This window comes from Simochromis diagramma, unplaced genomic scaffold (genome assembly GCF_900408965.1).
Source record: "Simochromis diagramma unplaced genomic scaffold, fSimDia1.1 OVJJ01000487.1, whole genome shotgun sequence".
Taxonomy (NCBI): Eukaryota; Metazoa; Chordata; class Actinopteri; order Cichliformes; family Cichlidae; genus Simochromis; species Simochromis diagramma.
Genome location: NW_024387305.1, coordinates 2,997,109 through 3,019,147, shown reverse-complemented (window position 1 = coordinate 3,019,147; position 22,039 = coordinate 2,997,109). Strand labels below are relative to the sequence as shown.

At 40.2% G+C, this 22,039-nt stretch overlaps 2 protein-coding genes across 3 annotated transcripts; one reads left to right on the top strand and one right to left on the bottom strand.

Moving 5' to 3' along the window:
- Positions 1 to 1,292: 1,292 nt before the first annotated feature.
- On the bottom strand, positions 1,293 to 4,182 carry si:ch211-196h16.12 (regulator of G-protein signaling 5). The gene is made up of 5 exons (XM_040004359.1): positions 4,044 to 4,182; positions 3,902 to 3,958; positions 3,761 to 3,813; positions 2,271 to 2,434; positions 1,293 to 2,191 (listed from the first exon to the last, which is right to left on the bottom strand). The coding sequence occupies exons 1-5, from the start codon at positions 4,085 to 4,087 to the stop codon at positions 2,024 to 2,026; spliced, it is 486 nt and encodes a 161-aa protein (XP_039860293.1). The 5' UTR covers positions 4,088 to 4,182; the 3' UTR covers positions 1,293 to 2,023.
- Positions 4,183 to 5,788: 1,606 nt separating this feature from the next.
- LOC120716751 (calcium-binding mitochondrial carrier protein SCaMC-1-like) lies at positions 5,789 to 20,729 on the top strand. Of its 2 annotated transcripts, XM_040004357.1 has the most exons (12): positions 5,789 to 6,289; positions 8,806 to 9,023; positions 12,681 to 12,804; positions 12,890 to 12,977; positions 14,581 to 14,692; positions 14,830 to 14,988; positions 15,120 to 15,272; positions 16,569 to 16,682; positions 16,808 to 16,975; positions 17,056 to 17,203; positions 18,214 to 18,396; positions 18,793 to 20,729. In XM_040004357.1, the coding sequence occupies exons 2-12, from the start codon at positions 8,829 to 8,831 to the stop codon at positions 18,801 to 18,803; spliced, it is 1,455 nt and encodes a 484-aa protein (XP_039860291.1). In that variant the 5' UTR covers positions 5,789 to 6,289; positions 8,806 to 8,828; the 3' UTR covers positions 18,804 to 20,729. The 2 variants fall into 2 exon arrangements, with proteins under 2 accessions (XP_039860291.1, XP_039860290.1); XM_040004356.1 differs by having other exon boundaries at positions 5,791 to 6,289; positions 18,214 to 20,729.
- The last annotated feature ends 1,310 nt before the right edge of the window (positions 20,730 to 22,039 follow it).

Sequence of the window (22,039 nt, the reverse complement as noted above, 5' to 3'; positions counted from 1 at the left end):
CGTGTTGTGGCGTTAACGTCATTTCAACGAGATTAACGCTGACAGCACTAGTGGGAACACAACGAATATGACTGCACTTTTACGCCGACATCATCCTAGTGCAAAGACAAGTGGAAGCAGACAAAAACAACAAGCATGCATGCTACAAACTTTACCCGGGTCATTTAGACAGCCGTTAGCACATGATTCTCCTTATGGGGACCTGATATGTTTAATATTGTGGCGAGCTCAGACAAGGAGGAGACGGAGGTATCGTTTGGTCTTGCTTCCCTAGCCAGGGAGCACAGCCGTTTATTGACATCTGCAGAAGAACACTGCCGCTAGCTAACTGCTCAGCGCGGCAGCCGCACAGCAACAACAACACACAGAGCGCCCTCTGACCCCGGAAGGACACACCGTCGCAGCGAGAAGGCGTCACCCGTCACTATGGCAACATAAGCAAAACATAACTGTACAAACAGAACCCCAAACAGCCCGGACCCGCTACATAGCCCCCACCTAAGGGGTCAGTCGTCCCCGACGACCCCATTGCCCCACACAAAGTCCTGCAAATGTCCAGGTGCCTTCTTTTGGCGCACGAAAAGTCACTCGGGTCAGAACATGGGCTGCCACCATCATCCCACTTCTGACACCAATGTGGCGAGCTCAGACAACGAGGAGACGGAGGTGTCGTTTGGTCTTGCTTCCCATGAGCTAACCAGGGAGCACAGCCGTTTATTGACATCTGCAGAAGAACACTGCCGCTAGCTAACTGCTCAGCGTGGCAACCGCACAGCAACAACAACAACACACAGGGCGCCCTCTGACCCCGGAAGGACACATCGTCGCAGCGAGAGGGCGTCACCCGTCACTATGGCAACATAAACAAAACATAACTATACAAACAGAACCCCGAACAGCCCTGACCCGCTACAATATGCTGCTGAGAATATAGCCCAGAAGAAGCGTATAGTATAACTTTTATTTTGGAAAGAGCCATTTCTCTGTAATAAACTCTCTTTTCCAAAGATGAGTGATTCCTCAATCACAGTGATATATTTATTTTTTTTAATTACTTTTGTTTCAGCAACATTAAATTTAAAAACTGTACTTTTGAGTTAAAATATATATTTATAATTTTAATAAATGACAAATTAAAAAGGCATGAACATTTTTTTTGTATCGAAAAAATATCGAACCGTGACACCAAAGTATCGAACCGAACCATGAATTTTGTGTATCGTTGCACCCCTAATATATATATATATATATATATATATATATATATATATATATATATATATATATATATATATATATATATATATTTATATATTTATTTATTTATTTTTAAATATGAACATTTTTTGGGTGTCACTTGTTTTCTTTCCTTTGATGGTACTTGGTCCATGCTTTGTAAGGAGTATAAGAATTTTACAAGGATAACAGAATCTCTCCTGCTCACGCTGACAACTTTAAATATGATTGCCAGGTCCCCACACCCTTTTCCAAATCACAGTGAAAATATAAACAGGTTAAATAAAAGCAGCAAAATCATTTTTAAATGCCTCGGCTCAGACTCCAGCCATGCTGACAATAGCTGTATGATCGGACATGGTTGCAAGTTTACTGGTGCTTTTCTAACGTAAGCACATGCGTTGCAGTGATTGGAGACAAAGTTAGACAGGCAAGACTGAAATGGTTTAGACGTGTGCAGAGGAGGGATGGACAAAGGATGCTGAGGAAGACCGCAGAGAAGGTACAAGAGTTCTCTGTTATGAGGTATTTATTTAAATCCTTTTGCTGGATTTAATTTGTAGCCATGCAGAGGTGCAACATCTACATTTAAGTTTGATAATTATGAGGTTACAACGTTAGACTTAAAGCTTACTGATAGTATACTGTGCATATAAGGACAGCACTACCTTATGGTTAACATGATCATATATGTTAGATTAATTGCTAAAATACAATCAACAATTGAAGCAGTACAGATTCACCAGCACTTATTTCTAAAGCAGGTCTAGTACTAATCTGAGCATGTTTAAAAAGCCTTAACGGCCTCCATGCAGTGATGTGAGCGCAGGAAACGAGGGAAGGAGTCCTTGGCCATCAGACTGTAGATCCTCTGCTGTGCTTTGTTGAATGTGTTGGGACATGGAGAGTCCATCACACTCAGCAGAGCCTCCCGGGTCTCAGCATCCAGGTTTACCTAACGAGGGAAAAGTTATTTAAATAAGTTTTGTTCTTCATCATTTGCTGTTTAGTTATGTGTGCTCCTCTCTACCAACCTCCAGTGGAGCGTCAGGGTTGATAAACTGGCTGTAGATGCTGCAGGCCTTGTTCTTCTGCAGGTTTGAAGGGGAAACCCTGTAATCTTCGCAAGCCAGCCAGAACTGAAGGTTCTCCTCACTGAACTCGGAGCGCAGGAACGCCCGAAAGGCCTGCAAACCACCTGAGAGGAAGAAGAAAAGAAGAGCTAGAAGAACAGTTCAGGTTTGACACAAATTTCAACTAAACATCTGAGCTTTTCATGTTTTTACTTGGGTACAAAAATTCAAAAATACTGTTCTAAAAGCCATTTTTACACAGTTCCTATGATAAACTGTGCCACTGGAATTAACATTGAGTTATGTGAGATTATAATATTATTTTATGCCATGTTAGACCCTTAATTAAAGATTGTGAATTATTATGTAGTTTTAGTTTGCATTATTCTCCTGAATTAGAAGAAGGTGATAACTATTGCATTTGTTAAACTGATTTGCATTACATTAGACTGCTGATTTATTGTGAATGAATGATATTGTTTTATGATGCATTATACTGCTGAGTTATAAGAAACACTGTTCGCAGAAAGTCATCGCCTTATTTGTCTGATTAGAAAAGAACAGAACATACTGGAGTTTTCTGCCCCATCTCAGCAGGAGCAGATAAACAGGGAGCCAAGGTCGTAGCTTAGGCGCCGTGTGAGAGAAAGCATGTGAATGTTTAGGCTTTTATGATTAGGTGGGGGCCACTAGAGGCTATAAGAGTTTGATCAATGCTCCACCATTTTGAGATCTGATGCTGTCTGTGTACGGTGTCCATCTCCCACGCGTGTGATCATTAAAATCATCGTTTGACTCAACCCGGCCGGACCAGTGTGGTTATTGTGGTTTTTCCTCTTGTATCCATCCCCAATATTTCAATCCGTAACAGTTATTTCACCTTAATTCTCCTTATTGAAGCTTAAATAGTACAAAATATGCAGTTGTCAAACACAGCTGACTGCCTTTCCTTTGATACATACTGTTTTAAATATTAAGTTAGCATTAACAACACTAAAAAATAAATTAGCCAACAGTAATATGATGGTTTTCACCATCTATCTACAGTATTAAGAATACAGGAGATGTGTATAAAAGTAAAGGTACTTTTACTTTACAATTAATTCTATAAGAATTAACTCAGTAAAAAGTAAAAAGCAGTTCAGTTAGGATGCACCCTGAATAAACATTACCATGTCACATTTTTAAAAAGGAAGAACACTATATGTTATTGATAATAATGCCTAATGTCTTCAGATTTTTAGCTGAAATATCAGTGTGCGTTCTTATGTACAAAATAAAAGCACTTTGCTGCCAGTGCAAACGACTGATTAACCTTTCTCAGTAAAGATGTGCTAGAATTAACCAGAAAAAGGTCAAATCTCCTTACCCTCAAGCAACATTGAGCTGTTTTTCATGTTTGAATATTAAAGTGGTGACTGAGTTCAGAAGCAAAATAAAGTGAATCTTACTTTTGCTGTTCAGCAGAGTTTCCAAGTCTTGCAGAATTCTTCCGTCCTGAGTCCTGATAAAAGGGGCACAGGGAGTCAGAAATGTAGCTTCAGCTCCTCTGATTTACTCCTTATTCAAAATACGGGTTTCAGTGAACTTACTTGTTCTTGTGGTGGGTCTCAGCCAGGTGGCTTAGCTTCACCCGCATCTCTTTTGCCCTGAAACACAGACAAAAGAAGATGTAAAACAAACTCAGGGTTTCATTTATTAATGTAAAACATAATATCAAAAATAAACACGTACTTCTCCAGACATGAGGAAGGCAGGTAGGAGAGCCCCCTACACATTGAAGCTGCTAGTATTAAATGATCTGCAAAGGGAAAATTAACTGAGCTGTATTTGAAGAATTATTCCGAGCCAGTCTCCTGGACTAAAGCGTGCTGCTCTTATATACAGCAGTCCGCCCGTGTGCTATCTGATCTGTCAATCTGCTTCGATTAGAACAGCAGGTGTGGAGATGGGAAGTGAATAGAGATTAAAACCGTTGAATGAGAGGCTGTATACGTGCTCAAAGGCCATGTAGTCCTGTCAACAAGAGATACAAACACAGTCAATATATAATATAATAGTAGGAAAATCACATGTGTGAGTGTACATGAGTGGTCAGGGTACACCTGTCATCTTAAAAGTGTGTCATAAACGAAACACAGAGTGGGCTGCAGAGTTATATCACAGAAGATTAAAGTGATGAGGGAGGAGCAGGTGGACAGGCACAACCACTCATCGCTGGAGAATGTCTGAGATCTGCAGGCCGGAGATGATGATGGACAAGCTGGTGGACAAAATTAGAGGAACATCTGGCAAAATCATTAAATAAGGTTCAGCTTTTCTTCTCCATTTCTAATTTGTTAGTTGGCTGTTTTATAACCCTCGTATGTGGCTCTCTGCAGACAGTGCTTATCTGTATGTCACTGCAAATAATGTTAAAAAGAGAGCTAAAACTTTGTGCCAAATTCTGATCAACTCCACATTACTGTAAATTTGTAAAAATCAAATCAGAGACACATAGAGACAAAAATGCTTCTGTTGAATCATAACTTCCATTGTTTGAATAATGTGACGTATGGGAGGCCTGCAGATTATGTCGTGCTCCTCCTGAATGAAAAGATGACACTGATTGGTTAAACATTTGCACACATGAGTCACCTAATTTTTAAATACTGGTGTTTCATTAGACGCTGTGAGGAAAATCCCAAATTATCTGAGATACTCAGAAAGATCCCCAGCTGTGTTCTTGTTCATTGATGTTCCTGTCTCACCTGGAGAGAAATATCATTTATGAATACATATCAGTGCATTCGGTTATCTTCACTGTTTAAATTAATGACTTGAACATGCACGAATATCCTCTCTACATGTTAGTGATTCCTTTTTTTCCTTCGACCTTATGCTTTTGCCAGCTGTGATAGGTTATAAAATCTCCGTGCTCATCTTCAAGAGCTGCAGGGAAGGAGCAGGAAATTTGTGACATAACTAGTGTGGAAGCCAGTCACGTGTGATTTGGAAACTTGAAACCTCCAAACACACTGAAAATAACGAAGAAGGGGACACCTTGTGCCCAACAGCGGAATTGTTGAAATACCTTGAATAATTTTAGGTAATATACTGTGTTAAAATAAACAGAGAGTGGTTATGCACGTGAATACTCAAAGTATTTTAAAAAGTCAAACTAGTATAGTTAAAATCCAGCATGCACGAAAGTGTCCAGCCTTTAAAAACCGTTCGCAAAGTACATTGAAGGTGAAGAAGCTCATTTAGCAGAATGTCTTTCAGTGATATACAATTCTGTGCAGGCTTTCAGCTTTAAGTCAAGGGATTTCACAAAAGTACTGCGTTAACTGTTTAGGAAGTGCCGCCATTTTTAATCATATTGCTCAATAGTAAAGGGACAAATTAACATAACTTTAAATATAAGGAATTTGTACTTTAATTACAGCATGGCTGTTTGAAAGGCCACTGTGGTGGTGAACAGAGGCAAAACTAAGAACACTGTCACTGTCCAAATACTTATGGACCCAAATGTATTAGCCTATTATAAGCATTAGGGAACCATGGACTGATGATCTTAGTATTTATTTAGAATCTGGCCCAGGGGCTCTAGCTGATGTCATGTGAGAAGTCCTTGTTGTAAACAATTAATAATTCTTTTTATTGACGCAAAATAAATTGCCGGCTTCACACTTTGAATACACTGCGGACACACACGGATCGGACACTTCTCCACCAGAAGGCTTCAGCAGCAGCAGCAGGAGGAGGACGACTGCGTGTTTCTGTCGCTTCCTGCTTCCTCAACAAGAGTGTCTGAGAAATCTGCAAGACGCAGCGCCAAGCACCGCAGAACACGGAGACCCGCTGAAGCCAAGGGAAGCCCGCTTGTGTGGTTTCCAGTGCTGTTTTAGGACTGAGCGGACCTGCCGGTTTCTCCTGCGTCCTGATCCTCCGCATCCGCCCGAGCATGGGCGGCGAGTCGGTCTGCAGATAAACACACTGTGAGTGCGCCTCAAAATGGTCTCGTAGATGTTATAATTAGACCGTAACAGCGTGCGTAACGCTGTGAGGATCAAGTGAAAGGGGTTGTCATGTATTTAAAGGATAAAATGCTGTTGTGTATGTGGATGAACATGTGAGCCGGGGTATTTCATGGCATTCCCAGTTTACCGGTAATAACCAGTAACTCAGTTACTGGAGAGTGTTCGAACACATCAGTATTTGGTTACAAATTTAGTAAACGTTCCACTCGATGCCCACATGCCCTGCTGCTTGCATTCATTTTTCAAAATAGGCTAATCGTAGCCTATCAGATTAACAGGGTGGGCACAGTAACAGCGCCTTACACAACTCACACTACGTCCTGTGCTGCAAACTCAACTACAATACACACTCTGAATCGACTACACATCCACTATGAATAATAGCGTTCAACTCTATTCATTTCAAATGGTGTTTTATAACAGGAACACTATGTAACAGCTACAGTACACCCAGTTTAACCCTGCCAGATGTAATCTCTACCTATCATCAAGGCTTTGTAAACAAAACTGTGACTGCTGCCTGTTATCAACAGATACAATGCACACACACAAAAAAAAAATATAGCGAGTTTACATCTGAAGCTTCCTCCTCATGTTATCTCTGCTCAGGGGCATCTAGTTTTGGGTTAAAGCTCTTCGGTGGCAGGAGGAGCCTTTTCTAGCTTGGAATGAAATGTTTGTTTTTCCTTTGCTGTGTTTCATCCGTAAGTAAATCAGTCATAATTAAATTGCCTGAATGCATCAGCTTGGTGACTGAATTTTGATTTCACAAAAATAGTGGAGGCTCTAATAGAAGTGTAGAGGTGCTACATTCACCTTATACAAATGAAGCTGACCTCCTTGGCCTCGCTTTTACACCACTAATTTATTGTATCTAAGTGACAGCTAATGGCATGAATCAACAAAGGAGGGAAGGTAAAGTGAGGGGAGTCAGCTGTTAACAAAGGTTAGCAGAGCACAGATAACAGGCTTAGGATGGTTTAGCAATTGTTAAAGACAGTGAGCCAGTTTCAGATGTGACATCTACCAAAATGACCCAGTACAACTTACAACCAACAGTATGAAACACATGGCCTTTCATTTCAGAAACAGTCAGAGTGAGTGAAGCAGCCCCAGGCCCCTCTCCAAATGATCCGCAAAATGTAACACAAACTGAGTTCACGTCACGGCAACTCAGAGTTATTCCAAACAATCATTTCTATCAGGAATAGTTTCAACTGAAAGCTTAGCCACACTAATGCCAAGTGTCTTCATGATATGCTGGACCAGTGACTCTCAGCAATTAGACAGTGAGATTTTCAGGCTGATGAAACAGCATTTTTAAAATACCACAGTGACACTGCTTCTTATTTAAAAAAGAAAATTATGTAGACACTTTTATGGGTGCGTTTATTCAGCTTTTGCTGTTTGCTGTACACCAGCACCTCTTTGTACACCCACAAAGATTGTCATATGTTCCAAAACCACCCGATATATATCTGCAAAAACAGTAGACTTCCTTATATGATATATTTAACTTCTGCTTTAAACGTGAAATAAATACCAACAGAAAGTGGCTGTTATATATTATTTTATCACATATCATTAAATTGAATGGATTTCATTATTCTGTTATTCAGCCTACACAACCAAAGGACTGTAATTGTAGTTATTTCTCACTATGTGGAAACGCCCTCTGGTGTGACTAATCACAGAAGCTCCACCACTACCACGTCTATTCAACAGACCAATCACTGCAAGGACATGAGGCCCCCCTTTATTACAGTCACTGGCCCCACACAAGGTATTTTCGCTTTCTTCCAAAAGAGCTCCTTAGCGGAAACTGGGAGACTTATTTAAACTTTCACAATTATCAGGATAATCACATTGTTACAACTTCTAGTGTGTCTCAGTGGTCTGGGTAGACCTCTAATGTACCTTAGCACTAAACAGGCTGAAAACAGTGTTAGGCTGTAAGAAGGTTAAGAGGCTTATACAGGCTACGGTATGTTACGAGATGAGGATCCAGACATGGGGAGATTTTAAGGTGGGCAGACTATTGGACATATCATAGTTTTGTTTTTCGTTTTTTTTAATCAAATGCAGAATATGAACAGTTAATTATTAGCTACACTGAAAGATACAGATCAAGAAAGGAAGGGGGCCCACAGAGACTGGTTATGATTGGGGTCCGGGGTCCTGCGCTGTGCCCCTGTTTCTGCTTAATATTACATTTGCTGCCTCTGCAAAACCCGCCAACCAGATAACAACTGTTTGCAGTCAGTTTTAATAATTTTCTCGATTGTTTTTGGTCTCTTTCTTTGCAGCCCATAAGCTTCAGTTTACTGACCCTAATGGGTTGCAATGCTCTCATTAACAAAACTTAACTGAATAGTTTGTTGTACAAATGAAAGTTTGAGGTATTCACAGATAAACAGACATACCGTTCTGTGTCAGGCTGTGGATACTGAACTGGTGCCCCTGTATCTTATCAGCTAACTCTGACTGGTGACCAGTCATGGGAACCCAGCGGACTTGGTTCCCCTGGGTGCACTGCCAGGAGAGTGAATCCTCTAGTCCAGACGAGGAGCGGGAGCAGCGCTGGGCTGAACTCTTTGAACAGCTGGACATCAACAAAGATGGACACATTGACATCCTTGAACTGCGGAGAGGGCTGGCAGACCAGGGGCTTTCCAAAGGCTCAGTAGAGAAGGTAATACAGCAGCATACGGTGATACTGTGCATTACAAATGGGTTCATTTTCTACAGATATTTGCCAGTTCACATTAGACACCTCCCAATGTCAGTGATCAGACTGTTATGGTCTTTAGGAGCTAGCCGTCTGGGTGGCTGTAGCTCAGGTGGTAGAGCAGGTCACCTACTAACTGGAAGGTTTGCGGTTTGATCCCAGTCTGCTCCAGTCTGCAAGCCAAATATCCTTGAGCAAGACGTTAGCCCCATGTTGCTCTTCGATGCATCCATGGGAGCATGAATTTCTGTGAATGTTAGATAGTAAGCGCTTAGAAAAAAGTGCTTGTGTGAATGTGCAAGTTGTCTAAAGTGCTTTGAGTGCTCAGATAAAACAGAAAAGCACTATATAAGAACCAGTCCATTTACCATCTGACACAGTTTTACCATTAAACAGTCAATAAATCATTCCTTATCTGCCCTATGCTCTTTAAAAATCTTGTTACCTAACATGCACACAAATAGTGGGCAATTTTGATAAACGACCCTACACTTCAACCTTCCACGTCATTCAGTCTTTGCGAGCTGCGTTGACCCTAAATGTAGCTACATTTCTTGGGAGGTGCACATCAGATTACGTGGAATGTTACACCGTAGGGTTAAAAGGAGTTTCCAGTTACATCATAAATTATGAAGCAGATTTCCCGCTGAAGCATAATTTAAGCTCAAAATGGTTCCTAGCACAGTGGGAGAGTCCTATTGTCTTCCCAGTCTCATTACACATTTCCACCCAGCTGAATCCTGGAAAAAGGAAAGTTGAGTTCCCAGAAAGTTGATTCTGTTTACCCGGACGTTGAGAAATGCAGTGTCCAGGTAAACAGGATCAATGTTCTGGGAACTCAACTTTCCTTACCTTTATGACTGAGCGTGCAATACATTTATTCAGGGTGGTTATAGCGAAGATTTTAAACAAGTAGACAAGAATGAAAGTGAAGACATTTCAGCTTTGTATTTCTTTTATTTTAGATAGTTTTGTAAGCCTGCAATTATGCTTTTGTTATTTCTTTTGTTTTTCCACATCTAATTTTAGTTTTAGATGATAACTTTGGTCCCCAGGTGGCCTACTGTCTACAGCAGATCACACTCGAGAGAGAATATATCCACCAAAATCCTCCAGCAGGCTTCTACTTTTGGGCTTTGCCATTTGCCATTTTTGTATATTGAAGTCAAGGTGCATTAGAGGACTCATGAGGGCTGGTCTCTGTAAATGGCAAACATAAGTAGAGGGCACTCTGTAGTACCAGCAGCCACTTCACATTAAAGGTCACATCAAGTCAGTTTAGTTGTAAAGAAAGATTTTTAAACCAGATGCTGGTTTCAGATAAAACCTCAGTAATTCAGCTTTTCTGTGCTTTTTTTGCCATTACTTGTTGCTCTACTGTTGGAAGGTCATTGTTTAACTCAGTGGTTTAACCTGCTTATGCATGGGTTTTTGTGGGAAGGAGAAACTGTGTCTAAATTTCACCTTCCTGCACACTTTCTATTCATAAAGAACAGCGCCTCATTCATCTTTCCTCTTCTCTTTACATTAAACAACCAGGAAAGGCAAAATCTCTGCCCTTCTCCCTTTACCTTCTAGTTCCATCTTATCTGCATCCTTACTATTTATGCAGCAGCAGCAGCAGAGAACATCAACAGCATGGATTTGTATTGAGAAAGCACACACGATGTCTCTCTCCTCTCTCTTTGAGTGTTTGTTTTGGTAAAAAGTGTCTCGGTCACCAAGAGAACTCATCAGTTCTTCTAGTTCTGCTTCTTCTCTCGTCTGGACTGTGTGAAAACTGTAAGCTGAGCCTTGCTCCTCTTTGTGAATTAAGAGGGCTGAAAGCATAATATGGTTTATTTCAGAGTTTGAGGCTTATGTTAGGGTAAGATTTAATGTGTGAGTGTCTGTCTTTGCACACATGTAAAGGGCAGCGGGATGCTATTTTGGTCGAAGGAGCAGGACTTTGTAAACTGAGATTAGTAACCTTTTGCTCTGTCATATGCTTGATCTCTCTACACATGGATAATTGTCCAGTTTCTTTCTCTCCTGTAACATTTATCACTGCTTCTGTGTAATTCACTCTCTACTTTCAGTGTGTTTTGGCCCCTGTTTTTCCAAGAATATTTCTGCGACAGAGTTACTTTTTAGGTAACTAGACAGGGATTCTTATTGTTATTTGAGCCACTACATAAAACAGAGGTGGACACCAAAGTTTTGGAAAAATGGGGTGTAGCTGTAACTGTAAGGAGAGTAAGGGTTGCAGAGTGGCATACTAGTCATCCAAACCTTTTGTGGACATTCATAACACACATGGCCAAAATTTCAAACGATAACATCATGGTAAAGTCAGCATACATAAATGTGTTCACTGTAAGTCATACAGCTCTTACAGTGAACACAGAAGCGACTACTGTTTTCTCTTCATGAGGGGCAGCCAATCAGAATGAAATGGCTTGTTTTAGACTGAGGAGCTGCACACAGATAAATGTCATACAGTATGTGAAAAAGTCCAAACATTCTTTTTTCTTTTTATGTTTTCTAAAATTTCAAAACTTCTAGATTGCAAACAACAAATGTGTCTATCATTTTTTAACTTGATAAGATATGAAACTGTGTCAGTTCTGACAAACGTAAATACTCAGCAGATAAATGATTGTTTATAATCAATTAAAATTCAGATAAAAACTCCTTTACATTTACATGAAACCGTTGATTGATTACAATCCACATAGTGTCATCGCCACAGGCTAAAGATGAAAAAGTTGCCGGCATCACTAAGGAGGTAATATCCACTAATAGATTTAAGGCAAATCGGTGCGTTGTTTATCTGCAGTTCATTCATTAGAAACTGTTTATTAAACTAAATTTTGGACACAGTTTCGAGAGATATTAGTAGACAGTGAAGTTAACAAACACTGGAAATATTGGAAAATCCGACTGGTCTTGATCGCGTCATTGCTTGGCTGTTTTTGTGCAGCTGGGATTCTCAGTGTACGTCTTTTGGACCCTTTACATGTGCTTCTAATGGAAAAAAAATGTAAACTGTGAATCATGCAAGCTACACTAATAGAAATAAACATTGAAGTGGCCCGTTAAATCTTCGAGTATGGTGAATACCTTAAAAATGATTCTCTTCACAGCTTAAATTAACTATTAGCTGGATGTGTAAAGTTCGATTAATAGTTTTAGTTTATAAAACAGCCTTTTTGACTTTTTAAAACAGGTGAACCGATCCTTCTTGGGAGAAAAGCATTTCATTTAACACATATTTCCTTGACTGCACAACACCTATCAGCCATATTTTTCCAACAGATTGCAAAGTTTATGTAAAGCCCAGAGGCTGCTGGACTTTTGTGAGGAGATATTTCTTTGCTGTCAAGGTCACCTCAGCTCTGTGTGCTCTGATAAGCTGAAGCAACCTTATGCTGTTGTGGAGAACTACAAACACACTGTCTTTGTAGTAATGTGTAGACAGGCTAAAGTCCATTTTTGGTCCGGATACTTTCAAGTAAAAGTAAAAGTATACTTTTAAGGACCAAGCAGCACTGTGTAATATAAAGCAGGTATTACACTTGTTTAAAGACCTGTTTTTTGTTCTTGACCAAATGTTGTTTTACATCACGTCCTTGCTGTCAGATCGTGGAGGCCGGAGACACCAACCGTGATGGAGTCCTGGACTTAGAAGAGTTCACTCAGTATCTTCGTAGCCATGAAAAGCAGCTTAAAGACATGTTTCGCAGCCTGGACAATAACAACGATGGTCTGTATCAGATCACAACATGATAGTTTTTGTAATTATCTCACTCGTCTCTCACTCAACCCCTGTGACTTGTGGATATCTGCAGGTCGCATAGATGCAACAGAGATCCAGGTCTGTCTTCGCAACATTGGTGTGAATATTAGCTTGGAGGATGCCAACAGGATTTTGTTAAGGTATGTTATCAATCAGTAATCCATATTGCATTAATAATTCCTACGATCCCTGTATATCATCAAAAATACTACCTGCCACCATTTCTAATAGGTTGAGCAGCGTGACACTTTCAATATTAAGCCACTGACTATGCTCTATAACCAAACTGGGGAGAATCTTTAGAAGCAGTTCAATCACCTCAGTCACTGTGACCCATTGTTACAGGTTTGTTAGTTACTCTCTAACCTAGAGATTTAGTTTTGTGGAAGATATAATGTCAATTTTTGCTGGAGTCAATCCTCACTCTGGCCCAGTGATGGAGAGGAGGGAGATTTGTAGTATTTACAAAAGCTGTCTTTTATCCATAAAACTTTGATTTTAGCCTCATATTTAAAAAAAAACTAAACTGATTGAATCAGTGGATTATTTTAAGGGGATATTGAAAACATGATCTGAAGAACATTCAGAGAGTTGAAAACGTGAATATGAAGAGATCTCCACACTAATGAAACTGAGTCTTTAGAATAGATTTGAATAGCCCTTTATTGTAATTGTACATTTACAACAAAATTGTAGGTGCTCTACACCAACTGTCCTGCTGGGATAAAATATAAATAGTAGACAGCAGGAATAAATAGAAAACAAGAGAAAAATATACAAAAATAAGAGAACGATTGAAACATTGGACAACAAAATAGTTGCAAAGTGCTCAGTAGTAGTGCAAAGAAAAGACTTGGTCTGAAAAGAGCCCATAGTGATGAAGGTTACTCCGACCATGGCTCAGACTAGGGAGGCAGGATTGGTGGGCAGGGTGTATAGTGTTTGTTGACAGTCTGAATTGCCCAGGGGAGGAAGCTGCTTGTGAGTCTGGAGGTGTGAGACCTGATTGACCTGAGGCGCTGGCCAGAGGGCAGGTCAAACAGGGGGTGGGTTGGGTGCAAGGGGTCACCTGTGATGGGCCTGGTTTTCCTGAGACAGAAGGAGCTGGCGATGGCCTCAAGGGGTGGCAGAGGGCAGCCAATGATTTTTTGGGCAGTGTTAATTACCCTCTGCGCAGCCTTCCTGTTCTCAGCTGTGACCCCTGCATACCAAACGGCCAGGCAGTACTAGAGCACACTCTTCACTGAGGAGCTGTAGAATGCCAGCAGCAGGTTCTGGTCCAGGTTATTCTTCCTCAGGACATAGAGGAAGTGCAGCTGCTGAACTACTAATAGTAGTAGTAGTAGTAGTTAATAATAAGATGAACTTTTATCGATTTACATGAACTTACTGTGGTTTCAGTCCTCCCAGCTGCAGTGAATCTGTGCTCCACCAGGGGGTGCCCCTGCCTGTGATGCCTGTGAAGCCTGGGGATGCTAGTGTTAATGTATCAAATTGGTTTCAGTTAGTCAAGAGACACAAAGGAATATTTGTGTCTTCTATTTCAATGTAAACATTGACTGTATATAAAAGACGTAAGGTGTCTGAACCCTGCAGACATTCTAACCAGAGGGTGATGTCACTGTGGCTGTGTCCATCTTTGTTGTACAGTCTCTGGTGTTTTTCTTTATATGAATTTTATGACCTTTTTATCTATTTATATTATCTATTTTTTAATATTTATTTATATATGTGTTTCCACAGTATAGATAAGGATGGTACAATGACCATTGACTGGAATGAGTGGCGGGACCACTTCCTGTTTAACCCTATCACTAACATGGAGGAAGTGGCGTGCCATTGGAAACGCTCATTGGTAAAGTCGGAAACAAAATTTATCATACAGTATGCAGTGTGTTTGACACCACTGTTAAGAATTCAAAATATTTTTTTATTCCCCACTCCTTGTTACTTTTTTTTTTCTACATCTTCTGACCTGCATGGCTTCAGTAGATGGTGGACATCGGTGAGCAGCTGACAGTCCCAGATGAATTTTCAGAAGAGGAAAAGAAATCTGGGTTTGTCTGGCGGCAGCTGATGGCTGGAGCCATAGCCGGATCTGTATCCCGGACTGGAACGGCCCCTTTAGACAGGCTCAAAGTCTTCCGACAGGTCAGACTGGTGCACTTACTGCCTTATCTCTCTGATCACTCTGAATTCATCCATGTGTTACTGTTTATGTATAAAAAGTCTTTTTTGAGCTCTGATGCTTTAATATTGACTTTCTTGCTTTACTCTGCCAGGTACACGGCTCCTCTGATTTTAAAGGGAATGTGCTAAGCAATTTTCAGACGATGGTGAAAGAGGGAGGAATCTGGTCTCTGTGGAGGGGAAATGGAATCAATGTCCTAAAAATTGCCCCGGAGACTGCTATCAAGTTTGCAGCTTACGAACAGGTGGAGAAAACTATGAACACACATTCAATTTTTCACCTTACACTCCTAACTCTTTCAAGGCTTTACCGTGATTCATCATTCTCTTATTATTATTATTTTCCTTTGTCCAAATATTTAAATCGTTCTAAATGATCTATTTAGATCATTGTGAAAAATAAACATATTCTCTTATTTATTCTCTCTGTATCGAATATGAATCCAAACCAGCAGCAGCTAGTTTGGTCAAGATATCGCGGAAGTGAGAAACAGATGCAGGACTTCTCAGGCTATTATTTCCTTCACTGTATTCTGGTTGCATGGCAACAAGACTGCACAATGTTTTTAACCTTCTGTGGTACAAATAAAAAAAAGATTTAACTAATGAGAGGTGCTTTCCTGAAAATGCTTATTAAATTCTAAAACATGACAGTGTTGTTTCCTCATTAAGGATGTCACCCAAAATGTTGACTTCCTCATTGTGTATTATTATACACAATAAACGCTTTCCCCTCGCTCGTGCACCAGTTTTGCGTGTAAATTTTACGTCTAATTTTGTTTCATAACTGCGATGTAAATATACTGTTTATACTGTCCTTAATCATTAATTATATGAATAAATAAACATTTGATTTTGTAAAATTCTGTTGCATTTTAAATTTAAAATTATTGCTTTTGTTTATGAAGGCAAAGGTTTTTTTTCTTTGCCTCAAAAGAAAGGAAGTGTTTTTACGGGGTGTTACGCAGTGGCTTTACTGGTCTGTAAATGTTGCACCTGATCTAAAACAATGGGACTCCAGTATTAGACTAACAGGCATTCAGCTTCCGTTACCTACTGATCTACTAGAAATTCTGAGAACCACAAACCCTCCAAATCCTGGAGTGCTCACCACTGACCCAATCTGAGGCTCACTTTGTGCTATTTTTCGATTCTATTACTCTCTTTCCTTGCTGTTTCCATTACCAGGGCTTCAGTTTTTGTTTTTTGCTTTTTTACCAGGTAGATTTTCTACAAGTGTTTTAGTTGTTCTAGCATCCAATATTTCCACTACCTGGGGAAAGCTGCTGATAGCTACCAGTCATCTTTTTTTTAAATTTCACAACTCAAGGCTTGAATTTCTAGGACATTTTGTGCTTGGTGACATCTTAAAAGCAAAGCTTGCATGGAACAGATGTAAAAGCTGACAGTCATGTTATTCTTATTGTTCAGTTTACTTTTTAACGATACATTAACAATAATTGCCAAAATAATTTGTCTTTCTTCTCTGATTGTACAACCATTTCACATTATTAACTTAAAAATTATGTATTTCTGCACAGATCAAGAAAATGATGCGTGGCAGTAATGAATCTAGGACTTTAAAAGTACATGAGAGATTCGTTGCCGGTTCTTTGGCTGGAGCAACAGCTCAGACAGCCATCTATCCAATGGAGGTAACAGACATAAAGAATATTTTTATATTATTGAGAAAACACATTTTATAGACTTAATGAAAATGAACAAGTTCTCTCCTTTTGTCTGCTTCTGTTTCTTTTCCTTCTCTCTTTCTTCCCCTCAGGTGTTAAAGACCCGTCTCACACTGAGAAAAACAGGTCAATACTCAGGAATAGCAGACTGTGCCAAACAGATCCTACAGAGAGAAGGCGTCGCAGCCTTCTACAAGGGCTATATACCTAACTTGCTGGGTATTATCCCTTACGCTGGCATCGATCTGGCTGTCTACGAGGTCAGAGAGACATGAAAACCGACAGCTCCCGCTGTGTTTTCCTTAGTCTTGACCTTCTTTTCATGCCTTTTATTCAACAGACTCTGAAGTTTGCTTGGCTGAACAGGAACAGAGGTTTAGTGGACCCAGGGGTCACGGTGCTGGTCGGATGTGGTGCCGTGTCCAGCACTTGTGGACAACTGGCAAGTTACCCTTTGGCGCTGATCCGTACCCGAATGCAAGCGCAAGGTGAGGATACACGTGCTTGTACTCACAGTTACAAATAAGTGACAAGTGAGAGGAATTTCAACACATGCTGGTGTGCAAAGAAATTCCTTCATATATGAATTTTATATTTATAAGATTTGATGTGACTCTCCAGGCGATATATATGGTAAAGCATCATTCAAAGCATCAACTGCACATAATCGCATAAAGTAATGAGGGCAACTGTTTTTATTGTGCTAATACAGCTGAAATGGACAAGTACTACAATATAATCTGATGCCGTCTCGAAGAAATATTGTCATATGCTTTGGTTATTGACAATTACGGTTCTGAGGGGTTGTGCACTTTAGTCGAATAACTGTCTTACGGCTGATTTAGCCTTCTGCTGTAAATCTATGTAAAGCCTACGATGCAACCTACGTAAGTGGCCGAATCCTTTAGCAGAATTCATGCTTTCGTGGGGTTTTTTATGGGTTAGTTAGTTATATGTTGCCCCGGCCATAATAGAAAGAAATAAAGTGTTGGGTCCTTTTTCCTGTGTCCTGTGTCCCTTCTATTTGTTCTGGTCATAGGGAAACAAATTATTTCCATTTGTTTGGAAATCCACAGGAAAAATTAACAGTACTGAAAAGGCCAATCACAATAGTCGCAGGTTGCATCTATGCATCTATGTCATTAGATTTCCAGGGAGATGCAAATCAGGTTACAGTGTACTTATGGCATAAATTTAAAACATAAATTTAAAACAGAATCATAAACTGCCTGTTAGCAAGATGTCGAGCCACCACAGGGCTTTTAAACAGTAGCTTGACCAAAAAAAGGAAACAAAGAACATCTTAGTCCAAGGTATATTTCTTAACTTTTTTCCAGAGTCTTTAGCTCAGTTTTCTTTCAACAGAGTTTGCTTAGTGTTTATAACAAGTTCAGAAATATGTAGGATTGACATGTTCAGCTCCATCAGATGAAGACCATATTGTGCCCCTTGTGTTAAAATGATCTTGATGTGGCTCATCTCTTTACTCTCCCAACAGCTTCAGTGAAGGGAGCCCCTAAAGTCTCCATGCTGACATTGCTTCAAACCATTTTGAGCCAGGAGGGCATCACTGGACTTTATCGAGGAATTTCTCCCAACATGCTCAAAGTCATCCCCGCTGTGAGCGTGTCCTATGTCGTCTATGAATACACAAGGATATTCCTTGGAGTGGATATAGAGGGTAGGAGGGTAGGAAAAGGAAAGGGGTAGCAAAAGGAGAAACTGTGGTGCTTTTTACCTGCAAGCTGTTGGAAGTGCATGGGTAGACAGGCTTTTGAATGATACAAGAGAATGTAAGTCTTGAATTTTGAAGATAAGGATGAGAGAAATCGACATATATACTGTATGTTATATATACAGTAATCTGTTTGAAATTCTAACATTTAGGTGACATGTGATCTGTAATTGCTTTGCAATGCATGTCAGCAGATGTGTGAAAGCTAACAGACTGACATTTTGCTGCTGGAGTGACCTGGACATATGAGGATTTGCATGAACTTGACTGAGAACAGGTAAAAGGTATAGTCGATCTTAAAAACCATATTATATTGCTACAACATTATTTTTTTTCTTCCAGGTGGTACTTAGAGAAGATGGAGGGCTGATCCAATTTCCTCATTTGTAAGTGAGAGGAATGATTGGTTACATCGTAACCAATTCTCTCTAAGTAGAGAGACTTACAGGGTCTCCCAGTCCCATATATTTTACATGTAAGGGGTCTGATCTCCATGGGGATACTCTTTAAGAGACATCACTGATTGGCTACAGAGTCAGAGAACCTAGGTTACAAAGTAACTAACTGTTCTCTTATGTATCAAGGCTCTCCTTTTCCATGTATATGAGGACTCTGTAACAAACACAGTTAGGAAACGAAGCAAATGTAGCACAAAATGGCAGCTGAGTACTAGTGTGATTGTAGAGTTCTTCTACACATAAGCATATGCTCATGGTTTTGATCCAAGATGCTACCAAAGGTTAGCTGCCTCTCCCAAGCACTACGCCTACTTGCAAATGTAAGGAAAGCCACTTGGCTACAGTGAAAAAAACAACATCATTCTCAACCATATGTGAGCCATGTGCTACAGAATCTAGCATGTGTTTTTCAATTAAGTCACTTTTAGCAGTCAAATCTGGTAAAAGTGGACAAGTTCGTCCAAAAGGACAGCACAGCATAACACTACGAGCACTTTTGGCAACCAGGCAATACAGGTGCTAGTTTATGACGACCAGCAAAGGTTGTTTTCATGGCTGCAATCAGTCCCCTCAAAGCTAACAGGGACTTGTAGAAACTGGAGAATATCAGGGGCTGTGCAGATGAGGGAATCCACCTGTCTCACATTGAACTCTCTGTTTCAACTTTGCTTGAACTACTACGTAGTCATACGAACACACCACCCTGTTTGATCAAGAGCCTTCGGCAACGCTGTGGCTGGAAACTCAGAGGCCAGGCCTAAAGCCTCAGCCTCTGTGAAAAGAGATGATAAAGGTTGCTAAGATACAGACCTGATGACCACAATGATGAGGGTCACTCAACCTAAACTCTTTGCAGGAGGATACGGAGGAGGGTAAAGGGAGGCAGGTCAAATAGAAGGCCCCTAAGGCCACGGATGTGCCACTGTGCAGATAGCTGACTGAAAACACAACCCAGCGACACAAAGCTCACATCACCTGAGTCCTCTGAAACTGGCTGGGCTGGTGTAGCCTGTGGTGTCTTTAGGATACATTCTTCACAGCCTTGTGGGTGCATCGTTAACACTTCCCCTTGAGCTTGCGGTAACATCAAGGTTCCATTTGACTTGAACAAAGCCGGGTGTACAATCCTTTGGACAGACAGACCTGTCTTCACATCTTTTCTTACCAGCAAGTGGAAACTTCTGCTAATCAAAATTACACAAACAATAGACACAAACACTCAATGCAAGTTGAACAAACTGTAACACAGTGATCACGGGAAACACACCACACAACTCCAGTCTCTCAGTTTCAACTGTGCAAACCCTGTTTATTCTCACAATTAGTGATTTAGTGGTCACACTTTACATTGCCCTTTCCTCCGTCTGCGTCCCTCTGATTTCTCTCTCTGCTTCACACTGCCGATCCCAACGTCCTACTGTGTAAATAAGGGAGGTCACGATTAGCTGATGACTGGCAACAGTGCCAGTCAGACCTCTGCCCCATCCCTCCCCTGCCGCTGCACCACAAACCGCACCCCGCCACCATACTCATGTTTTCTGGACTCCATGGAAATCAAGTTAGTAAAAAGCCCTGCACACATCGCACCTACACTGCAGTATTGCCAACCATTGTGTGTACACTACAGGTGATGTCTTAAACAGTATACACAGTAACTGAGCTTGGGGGATCAGTCCTTGTACATGTGGAATATGTAGGGTGGAGGTACACTCCTGACTTAAAAGGGCCACAATTAGTAAAGCAAAGCAATAGGTATTGAAAAAAAAACTACTGAAGAGGCACTCTGCCATGCATTTACTAGAAGAGTTACAACTGAATAAAGCACACCCAAAGACTTTATGTTTTACAGAAGATGAACTGCCAAAGCCATATCAAGGAGCACAGATCGTTTCAGATAACTTCTTTGGTTAAATGCTCATGGGTAATGTCACTGTTCTTATGCAGAGAGGTATTTGAATGCTTTCTTACCACATGGGCCAGTGCCATGTACAGTATTTTCATAAACACTATACTAAGACTTATCTTTGTCTGTATCATGAAACAATAATAGTATTTAATGCAAGTGAACATTTTTTCTCAATATCAAAATATGTATCAATGAGAAATAAAATGAAAGCAGTGAACTAAATAAACTTTGTAATTTGTGTTTATTGAATGCTCCTTGTATTTGGTGACAGTGTGTTAAAAGATGAAAGTCAGACTTTAAGAACACTCCTACTAAACCCCAGCTTGTTATTTTTACCTGACATACAGCAATTATGCAATTAAATTCAAATTTAATGAATGAAAAATTGTTTGTGGGGTTTGTACTTACCGTTTCCTATGAGAAGTAATTATTTTGTGAATTTCCAAATAATTTCCTGCGGTTATCCAGGAGAGCACTTCATTGCAGTCTAGAAGCTGTCGAACGTCAGTGAAGACTGAGTTTTTAAATGTTTCCAAATCTTTGAAATTGTCAGATTTCTCTTAATTTGCAATACAATATGAGGATTTTTTTTTTATCAGAATTGTGGCCCTTACCATATATAATTTAGTTCTTCTAACGGTCAAGACTGTTCAATTGGGAACAGTTGATAATAATGAAGAAATAGGAAAACCTCCAAATTCTTCAATTTCACTCGGATCAATAGCTACACAGTTCAAACTTGGACACAGTTGGGTGTTTCAACTAGACACTGATCCCAAACACACATCGAAACTGGTGCAGGAATGGATAAAGCAGGCAATAAACATAAAGGCAAAAAATAGACTCAACAGAAGCTTCTACCCACAGGCTGTCAAACGTGCCCTACCTCCAACCTGATTGAAGGTTAACTGCACTGACAAGACTCATGGATGTTATATATATAATATATATATATATGTGTGTGTGTATGTATGGGTGGGTGTATCCATATGTATGCATTTGTATGTATAACTTATACATATCTTTCTTGTGTAAATGTTACGTTATTGTGTATTACACACAATGGAAAGATGCCAAACTGTGTTTCATTGTTCTTGTAGCAGTGACAATAAAAATCTATTCTATTCTACTCTATTCTAAAGCTCCTTGAATGGCCTTCCCAAAGTTCTCAACACTGTTGAAAATGGATCTATGCCAGGAAACCAACCAGTTTAAATGAACTCCA